The sequence below is a fragment of the Chironomus tepperi genome, unplaced genomic scaffold, assembly GCF_022539635.2.
Source record: "Chironomus tepperi strain 1889 unplaced genomic scaffold, CSIRO-AGI_Ctep_v1 contig_364, whole genome shotgun sequence".
Lineage (NCBI taxonomy): Eukaryota > Metazoa > Arthropoda > Insecta > Diptera > Chironomidae > Chironomus > Chironomus tepperi.
In genome coordinates this window covers 3,384,148-3,407,963 of record NW_027226486.1, presented here as the reverse complement: position 1 = coordinate 3,407,963, position 23,816 = coordinate 3,384,148, and the positions used below count along the sequence as shown (strand labels likewise).

The 23,816-nt window shown below is 34.0% G+C and overlaps 1 protein-coding gene across 2 annotated transcripts in view; it reads right to left on the bottom strand.

Moving 5' to 3' along the window:
• Positions 1 to 22,854, bottom strand: part of LOC139095490 (pyrokinin-1 receptor-like) — a 35,515-nt gene extending 12,661 nt beyond the window's left edge. For both annotated transcript variants that reach the window (XM_070646845.1, XM_070646846.1), the window contains exons 1-3: positions 22,739 to 22,854; positions 16,456 to 17,346; positions 2,795 to 2,930 (exon numbers count right to left, since the gene is read on the bottom strand). In XM_070646845.1, coding sequence (XP_070502946.1) covers positions 2,795 to 2,930; positions 16,456 to 16,906 — 587 coding nt within the window. In that variant the 5' untranslated portion in view covers positions 16,907 to 17,346; positions 22,739 to 22,854. The remainder of the gene's footprint in view (positions 1 to 2,794; positions 2,931 to 16,455; positions 17,347 to 22,738) is intronic.
• Positions 22,855 to 23,816: the final 962 nt, after the last annotated feature.

Genomic DNA, 23,816 nt, shown 5'->3' with positions numbered 1-23,816 from the left:
TCGATAAATGCATCAAAGTGTAGTCAATTTTGAAAGTCGAAGCTTCAGTGGAACAGTTTAATCCTTACGTAACGAGACAAAATCAATTTTGATGCGCTCTGTAAATAAACTGAAATGACAAAGAATTGTACTGCAGTCTTAAAATGAGTTTCCCTAAGAAAACGAAACGTATTTACTCATCAAATATTCAAACTCATCCATAAATGCATCAAAGTGTATAGTCGAGCTATAGTTGGATGAATAGCAAGATTTCAACCCTATTCACCGCTAGTGTTACATAATAACTCAACAGACCCCTCCCATTGTACTCTTAAAACGAGACACATAATCAGAATTGTCATATACGTAACGAGTTTTTTAATTATTCTTATTGACGTTTTAGTTAAAGTTGAAAAATTAATTTCCACGAACAAAAAAACTTTTTCATCCCCTTTATTTGCGCAATAGTTTGAAAATATTGATTTATGACAATATAAGAAGAACTTGTTGGTTTCACTTTAACATTGAAAAATATCTAAGAATGTGTAGCAGTTGATAAATTACAACGCAAATAAAATAAACAACAAGTCAATAATTTCTAGAAATTCAAGTCACTTCTAATTATCATATTAATTTGTCAAACTTATTCATCTTAAAAGCTTTAATCTAGTCAAGTAAAAATTTAGAAGTAAATCTCTTTACTCATGCAACGCTAACTTCAAGACAGCTTTATAATGAAAAAAATTCATCTTGCATCAAATCACATTAAAATAATTTTTGAACAGGAATTTCCCTTAAATTTTTTACATTCTCGCATTCAACACACCTTCACGTGTCGTTTTCAATCAAATTCATTTTTCATGAACGGTGTAAGACGAAGCAGTGAATTTAAGATGCGATCGATCATTCTTAGCTTGTGAGGATTTCATGAGGAAATTCCCATAAGCAAAAAACTGAATAAATCAATGTTACCGAGCGGCACAATGAGGAGAATGAGTCGCACAATGATTTTTGGTTGTAATTTGCTTTTTGTGTTGATAGTTCAGATGAATTGCCGTCCATGACCATCCTTAGACGTCTCCAGAGCTTAAAGTTGACTGAATTTGAGCAGACTCAAGTTAATTTCGAGTTCTGGATGTCTCCTAAAACTTTTTCTGTTGGACAGGCTTCTGTCTGTCAATTACCGATATCAAATGCAATGCTATCGCTATCGACAGCTACTTTCCATAAGTTCTTGAGCCTTCCTCGCTCTCTTTTGCCCAACGAAGTCAGTTAACCTTAATTTTCATCGTAAAATGGGTCAAAATCACCCGTTACGGTGCTGTCAGGGCAACTAATCCTTTAAACGTTAATAGGACGACTTAACCCTACCTCAGCAAACACACTGTACTGCTCGGATCTATTTGCATGTCATTACTTTAAATAAATTTTTATTTATCACTTAAGATTCAATGATTCGTGTACGTCGCGATGTAATTACATGTCATACAATCGATTTTACATCAGATCATGTGTAGGCATTAAACTTGTAAACTGTATTTTATTTGAATATAATCTCTTGTTAATCTAGCTCACAACATTAAGTGAAGTCCCGCCTTAGAGATTTAGTCTCTAAAGTAATTTGTAAAATGATTGAGAATATTTGTTTGTCGACATTTAATTAAAGTTATGTAAATTGATTGGTATTAAAAATTGATATAGATTAACGTAGGATTTGCCAATTGTATGCAAGTTTGTCCATACTGTTTGCAATTACAAGGAAATAGTAGCAATTGAATGCAATACTTGAAATCAATGAGCATAAACACTTAAATGCATGCAAGTGTCGAACCATTGAGCAATTATGGATTTACTGAGAATTTGTTTTGAATTGGTCATTTGTCATTTGTATGACCTGGGGAATTTGGGAAGCCGAAGTCTGACTCTGAAGTTGATCAAATGTAAAGGGTATGCCTTCTGTGGAAGGCATGAGAATTCTCGTGGTACACCCTGATACCGCTGGCGTCCGAGAAATGTGCCTGGATAACGACATTTGAAGGAACGTTTGGAAATTTTGTAGCATTTAAGTAAGGAGGAAGAAGGAAGAAGGAAGAGAGGAGTGGGAAAGGGAGAAAAGGAAGGAGCTGATGGAAGAGGGGACGGGAATTGAGGGACTAAATCATTTTATAACAAAACATTGAAGCTGGAACAAAATTGAGCAATTATTATGCGTTACTTAACTTCCGAACATTCCCTTACACCATAAAAATTTCCAGAATCACTGGAAAATTTAAATTACGATGAATTAAATAGCATTTAATATAATAATTAATTCAATGGAAATTAAATCGCTCGACACATTCCTCGAATCTTAATCAAAGTAATTTCTGTGTCTGTTTTTAATATTATTGCAGTTTAATTGAATTCTGAGTACAGTAAATTAAGGTATCACTAACTCAATTATTTGAGAGGGTGGACAAGAGTCATATCAGGCAGATTTTGAAGTCAACTTGAGTCAATTCGACTCGACTTCCAGCTAAAATAGCATGGGCGTATTCAAGAGAGATTTGGGGTCAAAAGACAAGGTCTTCTGTCCTAATTTTTGGACAAAATTCATTAATTTTCTAGAATTTTCCATGTAAAAATCTCAATTCCTCCTCAAGAAATTCAAGAAACTTAGTCATAGAATTAATAAATGTAAAAAATACTCAAAGGAAATCATTTTCTTTCAGACTTCTTTCCAAGAACTAAAAGTATGCAAAAAATGTAGTCCACAACAAGCAATCTCTTGCGAATCATTTCAATATTTTATTTGTTTATTATTTTTTTCAATTACCTCTCAATTGTGAATGCTGTTATAGTAAACACAGTTGCGTTGGTGAAACTTTCCGCAGCAAATTTATGGACCTTGCATATTGTTTCGTTAAATGGATATTCGGGAAACCACAGCATGTACACTTCATCCGGCAATGCTTAAATTTTATAAAAATGGAACAAAAAAATATTTATTATTATTTTTGTTGTGAAATATTCGCAATATTGTTGTTAAAACTTTTAAATGGAATTTAATTTAGGATAAATTCATTGTCTAGAATTTAATAGAGAGTCAGGTGTGTAGGTAAATAAAGGTAGAGGTAGGAGGATCAAAGGCCTATCAAACGAAAAATTGTTCGATAATTTGACAAAATTAACAAAAATTCGTGACAAAAAATTCAGCTGAATTTTGAGCTTTATTTTGTGAATTCCTAAGTGATTCTGGCTTTAAACTAGAATGCTTGAAGGTAGACCAGAGTGCAGAGTTAGACAGTATCTTAAAAATCGTAAAAATTGTGGATTTTTCAATTTTCTCAAATCAAAATCGGAGAAATTTAGATTAAAATTGTTAAAATCCTAAAAGACAGTAGAAAAGCAGCAGTGGCGTAGTGGTTAGAGTGTCGGCCAACCGATCCAACCTACCCGAGTTCGATCCAAGGGACATTCCTGTCAAATTCTTGTAGTTTTTTGCTATTTCCAGTCACACCAACTCGGTTTGGACACAAAAACAACGATTTATGCGATAGAGCTTGACTCTAAACTAGATCCCGAGCATTTTTGACCTCAGAGTTTAGATAATACCCCCCATCATTCGTGAACAAATCCCCCCCAGCCTACAAATTAAAGTTTCTCTGAGGTAGATTACGTCTTTCTTTTGATTTAACTTCCTTCTTTGTAGACCATAATCTCCTTGTAAGAATTCTCAAAACCACATTATTTGTCCTTTTAAATCCCAAAAGAAGCAAGCAAAAAGAAAAATTTCATTACAAGATAGTCCAATGGGCTTATCACGAGCCCATAATTTATACCTGTTTAAAACGGAAGGAGGATAAATCCGCTTCTCGGAAGTATAATGAAATAAGATTATTCATTTTTTACTCATTATCAGCCATTTTATAAGGAAATGTAATAAAACGCCATGAGATTTATAGCTGAGGTTATAAATTATTTTACATAATTCCGAAAATCTTAATAAATTCCGAGATTTTTTAATGTAAAACATCCGTATTGCCTAGCTGATCTTATTAAAATGTTCTTTAATTACAATCTTAATGAGTGTCTTGGAATAAGAATACTTAAATGACTTAATCAAGAGCTGCAACATTGCTGGTTCAAAAATGGTCGAATTCTTTGAGATATTCTTAGAATCTGGATTAGTCGAGCTGCATTTTCCTTCTTGGAATTGGATCGAAATCCGCTTTGCATCTTCCCGTTAATAGGGCGGCGTAGCATTGCAGTTAAGACCACCCCGAGCGACACAAATTAAGAAGGCTCCGCCAAGGAGCTCTTTATGCTCCGTTGCACCTCGTTTATTAATACCAAATGGTAATTGCCACCATTGCGTCCATATGGCTTTCAAATGGGGGTCACTAAGGACTTTACGGGTTATTCGCTTATTATGATGCGCTTTTTTAAGATTACAAGGGAATAGACTTTCCAAAAATTCCATTTTTCCCATTAAGCAATAAGCGAACGGCCCTCTTACAAACCCATCCTTTTCTCCAACCCGTATCATTACAGAAACTCCTTAAAAAATGTTGTTGCTCTTTATTTATTCACTCAAACAAAATAAAAGCAAAAAATGTTTTGTCGTAAAGTAAACTTTTATGTCTTTAACGGAAGTGAATCTTGTAAGAAAATTTTTTGAATTATCATAAAATCTGCTTCTTAAAAAATTAGGAAGTCAAAATTGAAAAGATGATTTTCATGAAAATTCTTCTGCAGTGTATCCGAGTGACATAAGTTGAAGGAGGTCTTGTCATGGAGTTTTTAAGACTTATCAGAGTTCTTTAATTAACATCATAAATGAAGTTGGTTCCGCTATGTAGGTTTTAAGGCTCTGTCAAAGGCCAAGGCTCAATTTATTTTAATAAGTTACTAACTTTGTTGTCCATATATATCAATTGTGATGGTCTCCCATAGTGATGGCCTTTCATGGCCTCCCTCAGATATTCAGTATTGTCTCTTTCAACAGCTTTGAGTTGCAAAACAGGCACTTGTCACAGGCAACAGATTTCTTTCATGAGTTCTTTGAGTTTTGCTTGTTTCATTGTCACCAAATTGAAGTTGTCGCTATTCGATAGGCATAAAAACGTCAAACGAAGGCGGCTTCCATTTGATGTTAATTAAAGAACTCTGATGAGCCTTTAAAGCTCCTTGACAAGGCCTTCTTCATTAGTGTTGCTCGGTGTATATATATAATGACTGAAGGGCCCAGCCTTATGAGCTGGAGGCACTGCGATTTTAAATCTGTTGTACCACACCCTTTAGACCTACAGTTTATAGTGGGATCCGAACCACTTGCAAGCTCTGCACATTGCAAAGACACGAGTACGTCATAAGACCTGATGTACCCTGCAATGTACCTAGTTACAATTCGTGTGCGCAAGATTTCGTAATGAAAGTCATCCAAATACTAGTATATCCTTGTATACCTAGCAGTGGAGACATTATGTGCCAAAGACCTCAAAACTCCACCCAACACACGAACCGAGCTTCGTAACTAAAACGGTGAAATTGGAAAAAGAGCTTCGAAAATTAGACATGGCCTGGGATTGAACCCAGGACCTTCGGCACGTAAGGCCAACGCTCTACCATTTAGGCCACTGATGCCATTTCTCGGTGTATATTAATATTCAATAAATTCAACGTATTTTGATTATAATACATGAAAAAGATGAGTAAAAGGTTTTATTTATAATCTTTTTTTTCTATACCTAATAAATTCAATTTATGTCAAAACTCAAGCATGATACTTGTATTCTTATTATTCAAGAATTTCAGATATTATGTCGTACGTCACATAGTGATTTTGTTTCAATAAATATCATATATTTCAATTATGTTATGCTTCAACATCACCAAAATATTCAATTATCATGAGAAGAATTTCTCTTTTGATGCTTTATTGGAATATCTTTTGATATTGTTTAATTTGAATTCATGCTGATGATGTTTTAATTATTTATTTATTCAAGGTTAAATGACAACTAATATTAATTAAATGTGGATGTTTAAGATAAACTGAGATTAAAGTTAGTACGTAGGCTGAATAGTACAAGTTGGACTGAATATGGGAATATTCGAGATCAACATGAAGATGAAGAGATCAAGATGAAGTTAGAGTTCTTGGAAGTATTTTCTTAAGAAGAACGAGTCAAGAACATTAACTGTAGCATGAAAAATTGGAACAAAACTTTTTTTATTACACTTCTAAATTTAAACCTTTAATCCGAAAAAGTATACGACCTTCCACCGAACTTTTTCTTAATTTCCACAAACTTTCTGCTCGAGTTTATGAATTTTCATAATCATGTCAGAAACAAAGTCATTCCGGGAACCCAAAAAATTTATTATTCTTTAAATTATAAATATTTCATTTTCTCAGAAGATTATCTCATTTTAATGCATAGATACATATTTGATGTATTTTATTTTTGAGTCATATTCCATGACATGAATCTCAAAATATATTTTTGTTGTTGATTATGGACATCCCAAAAAACTTGCTTGCACTTCTTCTTTTCAACATTTTGTTGATGATATTTCCAATATTTTTTATCTCTGCTTCACACAACCTTGTATGCCTTGACTTCTGATAGTTTTTTTTCCGTTTTATAGTTCAATTTAGCACAAAACTTTATCTTTATGAATTTAGGATGTTGCTATTTCCTCCTTTTTTGAGGAGCATACGTGAATAAAATATTCCATTATCATAATATCCTCAAGATCGTTTTATTTCTCAGTTTCACTCTCATGCATTCAGTTCCATATAAAAAAACTTATAAATTTAATTTGAAAGTTTCAAACCAAAAAAGAAGCAAATTAGTTTTGAATTGATAGAACTTTCTTGTGGTGTACAAAACGGATTGAATTAAAATCTCTTTTGGATGCTGTTTTAATTATGTTTGATAGTTTGAATTGTTGGGGATGCATTCAGGGTGGGAATGGTTGGAAGGATGGAAAGGTGGAAGGGTGGAAGGGTGGAAGTGGTTGTAGGACTTTAAATTGTTCGTAGCCCATTCGGTTTGGAAAGACTTCTAAATATTCGAGTTGGGTTCAAGGAAAAGAGAGTGTGGGTTTTTTTGGTGTCTAAACCAAAAATTTGCAAGGTTTTTGGGATTCTGAATCCTACTGGACTCCGGACTCTAATGGATGCATCTCCAGTTTGGAGCCGTATCAATTATGGTCGAAATAACTTCTGTTTGAAAAGAAGTCTGAATGTTAAGGTTATATTCAGGTAAATAAGACGGTGGAATTAGTAAGGTCTTAACCAAAGTTGCCAGAAATGGGCTGAAACACAATTGGAGTCGGGTGGACTGGTTTTGGACACCATTGGAGTTCAGACTACAGTACCGATGCCTTCACATTTACAATTATTTTCCAAATCCCTTCAATTTGGAAAGAAATCTTCAATTTTCTAAAAAAAGTTATGAAAAAGATCTCAAACACTTTCCCTGCTCCCCCTTCTACCCTCCTTAAATTCTAAATCCACCTCCCCTTTCTCAATAACCTTCTAACCTTCACCCCTGCAGAATGAACAACCCTCAACAAATCAATTTTTCCATCCAAAGTTCTTCTTTTTTCATACAATATTCTTCAATTATTATCACAAAAAGAGGTCAGTCCTTCAAATCAGATAAAGAAGTAACAACAAAGAGTATTATATTGAAGATATTCAGATAAAAAAAATTCGTTGATGAATTTAAGCACGCAAACATCAACGGAAATTTCTAATTATGCTTCAATCATTCAATATTGATCTAAATTGAGTTCTATGAACTGATGAATATTAGGACTAAATTAATGATTAAAATGAAGAGATAAAGCAAGCGTCAGGACGGCGTGACTCTTGATTGGGGTTAGATTTAGTGAAATGTGAGTGATTTTTTGGGGTTTAATGCATTTGTAGTTATAGATTAAAGACGATATAGTCGATAAATAGAAGTGATTTTTAATTTTTCTATGGAGCTGTCAACTTCATACCTAGCGCTCATAAGGAAGGGACTGGAGACTTCAAAGAAGCGGGAGGGGGCTTTAAAAAAGGGCAGGGGAATTCAAGAGAAAGTAGAGGCCTTTAAGAGATGGTTTAGGACTTCCAGGAAGGAGAGGGAACAACCAGGGAGAATAGGAGACTTCCAGGGAAGAGAGTGGACTTCAAGGAAGAGTTGGACACTTCCAGGGAGGAAAGATCCCTTCAAATGACGGAAAAGGGCTTCAAGGGAGGGAAAGAGGCTTCAAGGGAGAGAGGGAGGCTTTAAGAGAGGGACAGATATACAAATTTGTCAATAATCAGCTAAATTTTGACCAAAAATAACAGTGTGTAGAAGAATGAGTCAAAAAGTCAATTTTCTGCGTTACATAACAAGCAAATTGCCTTCTTATCTACATTCCAATATAAAACTCATTGATTCTTTTCCACCAGACCGGAAACTATCGAGACTTTGGTTTGGAATCCTTTTATTTGATTTAAAATTGTTACTTCTTCTTCCCATTTACAATAAACATCCTCGATTATCTACTAGACCAAAAGTACAACAATTCTACTTTCAGCACTATCAATCTTGTGACTTAATACGTGGGTGTGATCGATATTATGACAATTTTTGTGGGTGTGATCGATATAATGTCTATATATGTGGGTGTGATCGATAACCAAACTATAAGCAAAAGTTTTTTTCGTCGAAAATCATAAATAAATTCTCCGTCCGCAAATTATTGACTAAATAAAAGTTTGGTTTCGCAAGAACTTGATGAAAAGAGCCACTGACAGTCGTACAACATGACAATAAAGATTGAAAAATTCAGTTGGCAACAGAGTCTTGCCTTCATAACAATAATCCTTGACTTTTGTTGTTTTAAGTGCCATCCATAGCTTATTATGCCTTCAGGACTACATCAACGTAATGAAAAATTTCGTCTTGTTAAATATTCATCATGTAGAGCGGCATACTCGGAAATATTTTTTGTGATTAAGTCATCCTTGAGAATCTCATTTTTTTGCAAAGAAAATTGAACTTACGTTAAGGACAAAAAAAGACTCAAATACCATCAGCACTAATGAAACATAAGTTGATAATTAAATATTTTTCGTAATTAAAATTTAATGATCCATTGAAGCATTTAATTGACGCCGATGACGATAATTGTGTGGCTTGATGTGTTCTCTTTGTTTCAGATTTTAATTTTTTTATTTTGTTAAAGAACCCATTAAACGCATTATGTGGAAAGTCATAATAAAAATTGGATGGAGAACAAAGGAGTTAGTTCTGACCATTATTTGGATATGGAGTGTAGACGGGTTAATAGTAAGCACAGCAAGTAATTACGTCAAGTCGACTCCAAGTTTCTGAATTGTACTTCAATTCTGAAATGTACATGCTGTAGAATTGGTGATTAATTTGGAACTAAGCTGGCAGATTCGGTGGTTTGCGATCTCAGGTCAGAATCATGTCAGTCTAGAGCCAGATTTATATTGATTTCCATGCGACGTACTTTCCGGAATTTTGGCGAGTCGACCGTATTTTAATCATTAAATATACGAACAGCATAATAGTTAGTTAATCGGTTCAAAGTCCGGCATTAAACCGCCGAAACTGCAATCGAGCACCAAATCAGAATCAAGTCGGTTTGATGCCGGATTTTCGATCGATTAACCGAATTATGCTCGTCTGGATTTGACTCTTTTTCTCAAAATCTTCACGAAACTTCACCCCGACACACTCATTTAAGTGAGTAAGCTCATTGTCGGGTAGGAAAAAAATAGCAATTTCTTCAAAAAGACTTCATAAGCTTTAAAAAAATCCTAAAAGCCATCATCAATAACAACAACAACAACATGTCCCATATCTTCAAACTAAAACTTTTACCATAACTTACAATAACATTTTACGGTACTCAATTGTCAAAAATATTATACTTTATTGAATAGAGAGTAAATACCACTAGACCTATATATTACAATAGAATGAAAATCCCCACATTAAACATTTTTCAATCCACATTTTTCACTTTTTGTCACATTTTGGAAAACCCCAGAGTAAATACCTCAAAGCTTTTATCAGAAATGGAAGTAAAAAAAGGAACAAACATTTGTGCCACAAAAAAAGGCGTAAACACATTTCAATAAAAGGGTTTTCCGACTGCTTCCACTTCTTATTGATTAAATGATATAAAAAAAGAGACTGATGTGAATGAATCTTAATACATATTTACTTCCTTATGGAAATAAATAACCAAAACCTAACAAAATCGGAAATGTTTGTCTTTTTAAATATCCGGAATGTATTGAGTCTCTAAAGGAATGGAAAATTTTACGTCTTCTTCCTGTTTACCCACTCAACCACAATAAGATGATATTTTTGTGGCAGCATATACTATGATCGATGGTATTTTTACTATATTTCTTCATGTTATTTCTATTAAGCTTTTTATGGAGTGGATATTGATAGTAAAATGAGGTAGTAAAAAGCTTATCAATCAGTATAACAAGAAAATGTTCGGTCATGAACGTTTTAGTTGGAATAAAAATGATCCTTAACAGTTTGGGGGGTCGTTGAATTGTGACATCCTGTTATTAGTCTTGCAACTGTTTCTGGGAGACATAAATGAACAAATAAATCTCTTTTATTAACACTAAACGGAAGCTGTCTTCATATAGATTAGCCAGACATGGATGCCACACAGTCATCCACATGGATGCCACACAGTCATCCACATGGATGCCACACAGCCATCCACATGGATGTCACACAGTCATCCACATGGATGCCACACAGTCATCCACATGGATGTCACACAGTCATTCACATGTATGCCACACAGTCATCCACATGGATGCCACACAGTCATCCACATGGATGCCACACAGCCATCCACATGGATGCCACACAGCCATCCACATGAATGACCATATATCCACATGGATTCCACATGATGACCATATGAAGGAACTTGTTCCATCTGCCTATCCTGTCACTTGGAGGCGCCATTTATGTAGTGCCTATAAATAAGGTCTATCCAAAATTTATCAGCAGCTTCAAAACTCCATGACGGACCCTTCCTCATTTCTGTCACTCAACATTGAGAATCATCCCAACTAAATTGAATCTTAAAAAGCTCAAATGTCATATAATTGCCCTAAGCTTCATATTTGCAGCTATTGAATTGCAAAAACCCATCAAAACAACAATCTCAACTTTACAGTTGCAGTTCCGATTGAAATGTTATTGGATGAGAAATGCTTTTTTCCACAGAAGTTTTATTCCAAATTACTTTTGAAAAAGTAATCAAAGTACTTTCGTCATATGCATGCATACCTTATGAAGAGGAAGTCAATTTTTAGTTCAAAAAGTTCTATCCAAATGTGTAAATATTTGTTTTTCTTAGATTGTAGGAGAGATGGGAGGAATTTGGGGGGATGGATTGCAAAAGTTCAAAAAGGTGCCAGCACTTGAGTCCGTATACCAAGACATATGACTCTATGTATGTCTAGGCGTAGCCAATGGTCCGTGCCTCCAAAGGACCTCCACCATGGCTATGCGCCTGACTCTATGGATTCTGGATCTCGTTTTAAAGGCACTGCTCCCACTTTTAAGTCCTGCCAACTCTAATCTCCAGCTTTCAATTTATTCAAGTCATTTATTGACAATTTTGAGTATTTTATGATTAGCAATTTTAAGAGATCTATCCAGATGCTATTGCAGCTTCAACTTAAATAACAGTTGACTATTTCAATGCGACAGACATCACGAAGTTGTTGCTTTATTTCTTGCCATTTAAAGATGACGAATTCCCAACTATCTACAGCTCTGAATATAATTGAAATGTATCAAGCCACAATTTGTGCATCACGAATCACATAAACCTTGCATAAACCAAATTGGTTTGATCTAGACTAACGATGAAGCACTCATAGTTCGACTTGACATTCCATGATAATGAGCTCGCGTTGTTATGATCGGTTGACCGATAATCTAACCACAGCGTCACTGCTGCATATTTTTATAGCACTTGCTTAACATGAAAAACTTTATCTGTTTAAAAATGAATTTAACTTGAAAAATTATGAAAATTGAAAAAGTTTTGTGCATTAGTGAAACCAGAATCCAGATGTATTTTAATTTGAGATAACTGAAGAAGAATTGTTCATTTATGCTGTCTAATATTTGAGGTGGATTAAAAAATATTTGGAAAATGTTTGAAAGTTTTAAATTGAATAATTAATTTTAGATTTAATAATTTTGAGAATTTAAGGAAGGGATGGGCAACCTTTGTGGCATGGCACGATTTTATAGAAAACTTGGACAGAAATTGCACAGTGCATTGAGTTTATGACATTTTCGAACATACTTGATGAAATCTGATGTGCCCCAGAACTCAACGTCGACTCAAATTTGATATAAAGTCGAGTAGATTCTTTGGTTGTCCATTAGAATCCAATAAAGTGTTAAAGATGTCTAAAAATTTCAACAGACATCCTAATTAAACGACTCTAAACCAGTGGTGGGCAATCTTTATCTTTCAGGGCACACCTTGGTGGTGAGCCTCGATGGAAACTGTGCACGGCATACAGTTTATGGAATTGAAAACGTTTGATCGTTTTTGATGGAACCTAGTACACCTCAGAACCCGAAGTGGACACTAATTTGATATGAAATTTAGTCGAGTTTTGCATACAAAATCTGATTCAACTTCGAGCTCTAATGTACCTCATCCTTTGATGAACCTTAATGTACCACGACTCACAGATTGCCCATTACTGCATTAAAGGCTTAAAGATGTCTAACAATCCTAAATGTTGATGACGTCTCTACTACCCGACCCTTAACCATTACTTATTCCAAAATTACAGCTATTATAAATTTCTGCACTTCAATTTCTCTCTGTAACAAATTAGAAACAATAAAAAATTCTTCATTTCCCTTAAAAATTCCCACAAACTTTTTCCTAAAAGTTTGAAATCCTCAAAAAAAAATTGCAACCAAGAAGAGTTCTTGTGGTCATGACGGCTAAATGAAATGATATAGTCTTCGTCAGTTAAATAATACTGTTGGTAGCATGTGGAAAAAAATCTCATTTCTTAACTCAAGTACCCTTCTGAATTCAAATAAGTATGCATAAAGTCATGCTCTGAATTTCATCAAGACGCAACAAGTTCAGCAGAAATTGTGGAAATTTTGATGCTATTTCTGCTTAGTTCTTAATGTGATTTAAAATTTGATTCCGAGAAATTTATTTTTGAAAAATATTTCAAAGTCAGCATGAAGATGAAATGGAAGTATCTTGAGTTTCGTCATTGCGTAACTTCAGTATATCTTCTTATCAACATCCAAAACTCAGTGACCAAATAATGAAACATTCTTTATCTCATGAAAATTGAGTTATTGAATCTCTTGATGCTCATGAAAATGAGATTCTTGTGTGCATCTGCGGACGGGCGAGTCCTTAGACGGCAATATAAAATTAAATGAAAATTAATCGATTTTTTGTGTGTGGTTGAAACAAAAAATAAAGTTTTTTTTTTTGTGTGTTCTAATTTGAAATTATATTTGAGAACTGAACCATTTGGATCATAATTTATTATTCTGTGTACCTTTATAGAAATAATGTTTTTGTCTTTTGCAGAAAGTTTTTTGGAGGTTAATTTGGGGATTATGGCTTTGCTTTCATATTCTGAAGGCTATAAGCATGGTTAAAGCGAGATCCGCCGAAAAATTAGAAGTAAAGAAGCGCCTGGGAGAGGATCATGGAGTTTTGGAGGGGTTTAAGGGGTTTAGAAGTCGACTTCACCCATCACTAACCCTCCATCCCTACCTTAAGATCCACCTTCGCCTACAAGACACTCTAAAACGAACAATTCATATCAAGAATCAACAAAAAATCTAACTTGCTGTCCATAGCCACTAATATCCTCCAAAACCTCCAATACTCCACCACCCATCACTTCCGTACTTTCCCCCTATCATAAATTTATGATCCCCACTCATAAAGAAGCAAAAACAAATAAGAAGTTTACCAGGAAATTCGCGAACATTTATCATAATTCAACATACAAAAGCTTTTAATACTTGATATTCGTGACGAAATCCCATTAAACAGACACTGTCATTGAATGTTACCTTATAAACTTTTGAGTGTATGTATGCGTATGTACATCAGCACCAAACAATCATTAATAACGTCAAATGTATTAATAAAGGATTTTTAATGCTGAAATATGTTGATTTATGGTTGTAAAGTTACATGCCCGAGTGATGGGAATGGGGAAGGCTGTGAAGCGGAACTAAGAGTCAAAGTTAGGGCTTGAGATCGACTCGAATTTTGTATGGACAATTCGACTCAAGTCAAATTGACTCCATATAAAGTCCGAGTCAACTTCGAGCTCTGTTCCAAGCTCTTTCACATGGATATCATAGCAGCTCCCATCTGGCGTCAACAAACGAGCTTTGACTACCTCATAAAAGCTCAACATCAGCTCCTTCTCCATTTGTGTCCCTCAAAATTCCCATCATTTACTCGGTACGCATTGTATTTATAATCCTTTTGTTAAATTTAATCTGATTTTAAGTATTTGCATACAGATTTAAGCTTTGCGTTGATATGGCTAACGTTACTAACAGTGGGAGTACAAGTGGTTGTCTAGGGGAGTTGATAAGTTGAGCTTCAGCTCTTGATGTAGCATTTGTGAGCCAAAAATCTGATTCCGAAAAGGGATTTAGGTAATTCCTATAAATTCAGATAAATTTTAGAATTTAGTTCAGCCCGAGCGATATATATGAAGGAAGGCTCAGTCACGGTGTCTAGGTGGAAGTAAGGAATTTTTGGCAGTCATTAAGTGTTAGTGAAAAAGGTTTGGTTGAGCTTTTAAAGCATCGTAGCTAAGCCTTCTTCATTTATATCGCTCGGGCAGTTTAAACCCAGAAACCCTGACACAATTAAGCTTGAAAATCTTGGTTGTTATCCAACAAAATCCGATTTAAAAGTACCAAAAAGGTTTTATCTATCCAAAATAAACTTTCAGCACACTGACCAAATTTTAAATTGTTGCCATGGATGAAACATTCATTTCTGACTGATTTCTACTGTTTTTTAATCCCCAGAAGCTCCAATAACACCTACATGCTTATTTTTACTTTGGTTGAAAAATTTGTGAGCAAACATGAAATAAAGTTGAATGCTTAAGGGCTGTTCATTTTTAACGTTACGGAAACATGGGGTTTTTGAGCTTCTCATTATAAAATTTTGATACACGAAGCTTCATATCCAACCTGATATCCACTTTGCAAGCGTATGTATCATGTGATCAGCACCAAAAAATCAAGATTTAATCAATTTTCAACAACTTTATCTGATTAAATTTGATTCATTGACCAAAACCTTATATCCTTCACATCCACAACTCTTTTCATGATTCATTCACATCCAGAACTACTTTCAAAATTGATTCACATTCAAGAATATCCAATGAAAGCATCAGAAAGATTTGAGTACTTCAAAAGTTAAACTTTCATTGTTAAGTAGCTCATTGATGTAATATTGGACATAGATACAAAATTACAAAGAGAATTACAGATTTCATCCATAAGAAGTCATTGAAAATCCTACCTCAAATCTGACTCAAATCCCATTAATAAAATAAAGATTATATAAATTAATCTTGGAGAAACTGAAGCTTTATTCAAGGTTGCATGATGAATTCTAGGAAGGATATGATATTTTTGTGGCCTAGATCGAGCGACATGCTGTGTTAAATTTAATGTTTGGTGTTAAAATTGCTTGAATGCATCCGTTATGAGCATTTAGTCATTTATATGTTGAGGCTTTGTTATCAACAACATGACATACCCTAGAAGGCAAAGTGTATGCTTTCATGGTACTACGGTACACAACTACGGTACCTAAAAGTTGTCTTTCTACATTTTATGGATATAGACTCGATGATAGGTAACTTGATCGGGGTATGTTCACTCATTATGTATCGCCTTAAATCGAAGATCTGCTCTACACAACTGTTAACGGCACTCCCGAGCTTCCATGGTACAGAAAGACTACTAAAGTACCTAAAAGCGGTTTCTTTACCAGCTATGGATAATGACACAATGCTAAGCAACTAGATTGGGGTCAATTCACTAATTATGTTATTATCTTAAATCGACTCAAGTCGACTCGACTCAATACAAAATTCGGGTCGACATCTAGCATTGCCTGAAGGTCGTTTAAGCACCATTAAGTAGCCAAGTTAGTGACAATACAGGAAGATCTACTCTACGCTACTGTTAACGGTAGTCCCTAACAGACATGGTACAGAAATACCATTACGGTACCTAAAAGCGATATCTTTGCCTATTGTTATTACACCTCCATTTTAGGACATAAACTTAAACTACTCGCATCTTTCTAAACCTTTCTAAATAAAGCTTCAACCTTCCATCCATTAATAATCAATTAAATTCATCGACTTACCAGATAAAAGCAATAACAAATCCGATACAGCAAGGCTAAATAGGTAAAAGTTGACAGCCGTGTGCATTGACTTATTTTTGGCAATAACAATGCATGTTATAACATTACCCAATACACCAAGCACAAAAATAATCACATAAATTACTGTTAACACAATAAGTACAACCATTGAATTTGCAGCACTAAATGAATGAGATTTGGATATAACATCTGAATTCATCTCATAATTATTAACATTATCATCAAATTGTGTCGTTGAATTTGTCGTGAATAGCATTTTAGCATAATTACGTACTACATAATCACTTAAATTGGTCGTACTTGATAGATTCAGATTTTTAAGATATTTCTTATAAACTTCAATCTTATTTGCACCAAGTCCAATGTAATAATTTGGATGTGAATTGTCATCAATTTCGGCATCATAAATTATGTCACTTAAATTATTCATTCTGGCTTAATGACACTGATTAATTCTTTATTAGGAAGTTCTCTTTCAATTCCAGGACTGCATTCAATATGACTGAATCCCATACATGCCATAGGATTATCTTTTACGTTTCAGTCGATGACTGTTTTCACATTTTTTCACAATATAGATCAGCATCTTGCATAATTCTGACTGAATGAATTTCTCTTTTTGTTCCAATTATTTTTTTTTGTCACTTCTGTTAAACGTGATAAAGCTTCATGTGTGGCAATTGAATTCACATTGTATCATGTTCTTATGTAATGTTCACTTATATAATTTCATCTCATACTTATTATTATATTAAATAATGTTTTTTTGAGTCTGAAGGCATTAATATAATCCTATTTTGATTCTATGCTTCTTTTTGCATTCATGATGATTGCTTGAAAGCATATTTCCAACATATTTCTCGTAGTCATCTAAGAATATAAGGGAAATGAGTGTGAAATTTTATAAATGTAATGAGAATCATTGAATGGATAAATAGCAGTGTTGTTATTTAGATGGAGGATTAGTCTGGATTTACTGAGATTTGGAATTGTCTAATCAACTTACAGTAGGGCTCTTCCAAGAACTGCAGACCTGCATTTTAGATGCGCAGAGCTTGCATTTCTCGGCTGTAGTTTAAAGTTCGTCCTAAGCAGTAGCCCTGAGTTTCTTTGTTTGCAGTTCCACAGTTTTAGACAAACTCTAACTTAAAGTCATTTCAGCATTTGAAATTTGAGTTTTCAGACATCCAGACAAGTAAAAAATCGGGTTTGTACTAGAATCTGACAACATCTTGTTCAGTCGTCGTCTATTACTGGATATTCGTACATTTCGAAACTCTGATGCGAACATATTTAGAATATTAAAGAATCCTGGATCAAATTGAAGTTTTCTAGCTACTCTTCTGTGTTGTTTGGGTAATATGAAGCTATAACTGAATGATTATTTTCTCGGATAACACAGCATGTTTGCAAGGCCATCGATATGTCACCGTGTGTACAGCAAGACACTCAGTAGCCCTGACGGAATCATGACGGCTGACATTTTCCTCAATTTTACGGCAAAATATAAAGTTCACTGCATCGTGCCGCTCAAGCTTGACGAGACATAATTCTCATACATGTCTAATATTTCAATCTAGCATCAACATCCTTGATAACAACACTGGCAAAAAAATCCATAAAAGTTAGTATTTCTGTGAAATTTAATGTGATTCAGATTTATGTCGATGATGTAGCATTTGTGAGACAACAAAGGAACTAAGAAGTCTTTAAACTCTTTTTGGGAGAAAAATATTACAAATTTTCGTATAATTTTTAACATCTTCGACTGTAAAATGTCTGAGCTACAAAGTAAAAATTTTCATTTAGATTGATAGAGTTACAGATATAAAGAAGAAGAAAAAGCATAACAGCAGGTGTTGATGCTTTTCTATTGAAATGATAATATTGAAGAGATTTTTTATTTTTGAAATAAAAGGAAATAAATCCACTATAAAATTCTTAAGAAAATTTTCTTTTGTCGACTTTGAAAGATTTTTTTCACTTGAAAAATGAGCTTTTTTCAAGCTTTGTTATTTTTCCATAAAGTTTGATTCTAGTAAAGTGTTTGTTTATGGATGATTGAGGCATATCAAAGGATTCCTTAAAGGTTTCCACAAAGGATTGTAAAGTAGAGATTCCAATAAGGCTTAATTTAAATCTTTTCCTGTTAAGAATTTCGTAATTTTTGAACGTTTTATTACGTATCTGCCAATAAGTAGTCCTTTTGGGAAGCTCGAGGTCGACTTGAATTTTATACGAAACCAAATCCATTTTTCCATACAAAATCCCAGTCGATCTCAAGTACAAGTCGACTTCAAGCTCTGGATGAAGGTGGCTTCCACTTGCGAGCTTTAGCGAAGCCATTAGACTCGTTGCATCCAAATTAAGACTTTTGATGAGCTTTAGAGAAGCCCTAAAAGCTCCATGACGAAGCCCCCTTCGTTTGTGTCGCTCGGGCTAAAGTATTTTCTATTTCATTACAAGAATGCTTCCGGCATCCTCCTTCTAAATAAATAAAATTACATTTTTAAGCAAAAAACTTCCCAAAAACCTAAAGATAGCTTCCAAAAGGATGTGATTTTTTAAAAACTGCTGATTGAATTTTTCCAAGAAGAACTTTTATTTTTAGTAAAACCTCAAAAAAAATCGCATTGACAAAGTTCATAACTAATTCAACATCCTTTTCAAATCCATTCCAAGGTACATGAAGTTAATAAAGAATCCTTTTGTCCCGCAATAAATGAAAAGGTTTTCTTGCTATTTTTTTGTTATTATCATCATCTCCTTGTGAGTTTCAATTCAATTCAATGAGAATGGAAAAGAAGAACCGAAATTCAAATTACTTCATTACTCTATATCCTTCCAATAGGAAGGAACAACCCCCGAAGCATATTTACTTATTTTTTCAATTTTTCTTATTTTTTTCACAAGAAATTTTTAAATAAAGTTCACGGAATTGACACGAAAATGCTTCCATAAATTACCTAGTAGCAACATAATATTAATTAAGGCTCCTGGTATGTATGCTTCGAATGGAAAATGCAATTATCAATTTATTTATAGATTCTCTATTCAGTTTTTTTTTATCAGCTATAAAATGATATTCGATACATCGACAGCAGGCAGCGGTTAATTTAACCTAGGCAACCACATATTTTCATTCACAAAATCAATTATGCATGAAAAAAAGGTTTTAAAAGTCACAGTTTTTGCAAGGTCAGATGATGCATTTTGAAATATATTATGAATTTAATTGATGTTTCTATTCTGTGGTCGGGCTGGAAATTAGCTTTTGTCTATTAAATGGACATTGGCTTGACAATTTAATTTTGAGGATCATGGCCCGTCAACGTCAAAAAATCGAGCGGACAAAAATACGTTAGAACTAGTCATCAACGGGACATCAACTTGCCATCAACTAGTTATAACGTTTTTTGGTCCACTCGAGAAACATCTTCAATCTTTAAGAGTTTTTCAAGAAAAATAAAAAAATCCTCCTAATAGTTGAACTCTACTTAAGGTAGGGCGGCAATTTGCTGTATTTTTGCCTCCCTTTCTGTGTCCGTTGCTGTGTCCTAACAAAACCTCAAAATGTCCTGATAAATTTGCGAAAATCTTCTAGTCACCCTAACTTAAGGATGTGAAATTGATGAAAATTGTTTTAAAAAAATATATGAATAATCAGTTCCACATCCAACAGACTCTTGAAGACTCGTTTTCATTGAATTCTCGAGAACGAAATCAAGTCCTAGATCGAGAAACAAGAACAAGACAGAGAATAAGACTACAAGGACATTCTTAGAAGTCTCGATTTAGACAAATCTCGAGACTGAGATTGAAAAGTCTTTGTCTTAGTCTCAAGAATAGTACTTGCAAAATCTCAAAAAGAGTATGTCTCAATTCTAGCCTTTTTTGTGAGATTTATGTTCTTATTACGAATTTTAACTCAATTCTCGTATTTTTTATGAAGTCGGGTTGACTTGAAGCTCTACTCAATTCTTCCAAAAAAAGCACAAAGCGTAAGAAAAGTCGGAAAATAATTTTATAACCCAGCTACACTCTAGAGTATAGCCAAATTATCCCAAATTAGACTCAAACCCATCCAGAGTCATCCCAATTTGTGGACATTATTTTTCCAACTTTTTACACTGTGTCCCTGTCGGATCATTAATCGAGTTATTCACTAGATCAGTTTACATATTGACTTTGTCACCCTCTACTAGCTCCATCACTCCATCAGACTCTGCCAATTGATTTAAATTTAATCAAATAGAACACAACTATCACATAAAATAACCAGAGTGGACAAAAATGGATTATATCTAGTTTAAAGCATGTAAATGTCTAGTCAATGTCTAGTTCTAACTTAATTTCTACTCGGGACATTTCCTTTTGCCACACAATTTTGATGAAAATAGATATCAAATACAAAATGTATCGAGAAATGAAATTAGAGCTTTAATATCAGTCTTAAGTCCCTTAGTGATAGTTGTTCATTTGATATTTGAAATTGGCAAGTGATATCCAGTGTTAAGGCATGTTTCAGACGACATCTGAGTGAGGCTCTGAGTCATAATTGCAACTCTAGTTATCATAAGCAAACTACCACTTTGCTCTATAAAACAAAGCTTCCCGAGGAACTGCCTTGACTGTAAAAACAGTTTGTTTCAATTTCACATTTCCATATCAATCACTTTTCACTTTTTTAAGATCAATCGACCTAAATTTGCATATTTCATTGGAAAAATTTTAATTTTTTCCTCAAAAGCTTGACAGCCAATTTCATTCTTTTGTCTATCAAGAGCCTTTCATGCCTTGATAGACTTTTATTCCTTTACTTCAAGTTTTTCTTCCACTTAATTTAGACAAGCGCTTTATATTGCAATAATTAAATCTTAAGTTCGAAGGTTAAGAACACGAACTAAACTTAAAGCCCTCAAAAAACTTTTACAGGATGTCTAATAATTATTTTTAATAGCCATCAATCATTCCAATTAACACTTTTTATTTCTTAACCAGAAAATTATTCTCAAGTAATTATCGAAAAAGAAAAAAGTTTCAAGGCTTCATATTATGCCTAACTTTTTGGAATTAATTCAATTTTCGCAAAGGTAGGGGATGTTTAAATTTTTTATGTGGTTCTGTCGTAAAAAGGGGAATGTTTTTGTTGATCTGACAGAAGAAGGATAATTTTGAAGAAAGGATCCTGAGTGGGATTTGAAAACCCACGTCTTAGGATTTTCGGTTGGATGCCTCGTCGAACAGAGTTGCAAAACAGGAACAGTTAAGGCCAAAAACGTACAATTTTCAGGGTATTGACACTTAAAATATTTCATCCGATACAAAGACAAATTTTCATCCAACTTTCATCCGAAACTATAGAATCTATCATCTGAACAAAAGAAAATTCATCCGAATGAAATTCAGTGCCAATTCTTTATTTCTTAATGATGTCTATCGGTTTTCTTACAAAACCATACAAATTATCAAGAAATTGTACGGTTTTGTCTGTGACAGGTGCCTGTTTTGCAACTCTGACCCCAAATGACAAAATTGAAGAAGACTCCACCACAGAGCTATGGAGGCTTTGAATCGATGGCTTTAAATCATCTTTTATTAATATCAAATAGAAGATGCCTCAGTTTGACGCAAGTTTGACGTCCAAAAGACTGCCAAAAATAGGCGGCTTTCCTTTTGTGTTAATCAAAAAGGTTTAGCGGAGCCTTTCGTTACAGAGCTATGGAGGCTCCGTTAAACATCTTTTGATAATACCACATTGAAGTTCGCCTTAGTTTCGTGTCCCTAAAGCTGCCAAAAATAGACAACTTCCATTTTGTGTCAACAAAAGAGGTTTTGCGAAGTCTTTAAAGTTCCGTGGCGGATCCTTCTTCATTTGTATCACTCAAGCACTGAGCTTTTATGGATTATTCTCGACTATATGGTGCCGTACTTAAATTATACATTTTCTTTATTCCCTCTTATTACACTTCCAATAATATGCCGTTGAATTGATATTACAGGAAACCAATTCTATTGCACTCAGTTACTTGAGAACCTAAAGGCTATTCCTCTTTACCACTGCACTCTCAATGATACACCGTTAAAGTTCCATTACAGAAAACTCATTCAATTGCACCCAGTTACTAAGAACCTTAAGGCATATTCACTTTAAAACTAAAAAACAAGTTTTGCGTTGCTTAAATTTCCACAGAAATACGATCAAAAATTCTACACTCATCCACAAAATTTATTTTTTATATCCACAGTAATTTAATTTGACCTGTTTGTCTTGTTGATCTATCCACAAATGAAATTTATTTTTTTTTAAAACTTTTTATTCCTTGTTGACAGTTCCTCGATTTATTTTTTTTCTTTTTACCACTATCACGATTGAAGCTTCGATCCGTACTGAAACCGTTATCACTCAATTTCATTCTTAAAATGAGAAAATAATGTTCATTCATAGAGTTTCTTGGATGTATATTCGGAACATCATTACTGCACATGCGTCAGATGAAAAGCTTTCACATTTGAATCGTTCTATGATCATTGAAAGTCAATCAAATTAACGTATTTCCCTATAATGAACTATTATTAATAATGTACAAGTATTTAGCGCTGTCATATCATCATTAATAAATGATCAATTGACAGGCAAACAGACATCTTTTGTTATTTTCATTCAAATGCTGACAACTTGTGTACGACTCGTGGAAATTATTGCTGATAAGGTGAAATTTGAACGTCTGCACAAAAGTGTAATTATGGCAAAAAAAAAGTTATAGCTTTTGGTACAGAGTTGGTTATTGATGTATACCCTAAAGTGTGAATTTACCCTAACGTAGTTCACCCTAAGAAGGAAGCTGTCGATAGAACCAGTTTTAGGTGACATCTGAAGGAGAGGCCATGGATCACAGTTGCTCTGTACGCCAGTGAAGTAAGTAAGTAAGTAGTTTATCCTAACGGATGCTGTTGAATCCATTTGAATTGACTATTATTATAGTTTTTATGTTTGTGCAGCTGCTAACGTAGATCTAGAAAGCGAGCTAAAGTACCCGGAATAGAAGTGGAAAATAATCCGATCCGAGGTCGACTTAACTCAGGCTCGAGACTGAATCTCATTGAATCTGACCTGGACTAGATACTTAAAAATAAATATTTGCAATTTTAAATTGAGTTATTTCCACATCAATCAACCACCAACTCTGCCTTTTTTAGGACTAAATATTAAAGACATTTTGGAATAACAGACGATAAATGAACTGATAAGACATATTTTTTTGTGCTTACATTGATCTTTTATGGATGAATTCAACCGTATCAAGTAATAAAACTTTCATCATCAATAGACGGTTTTG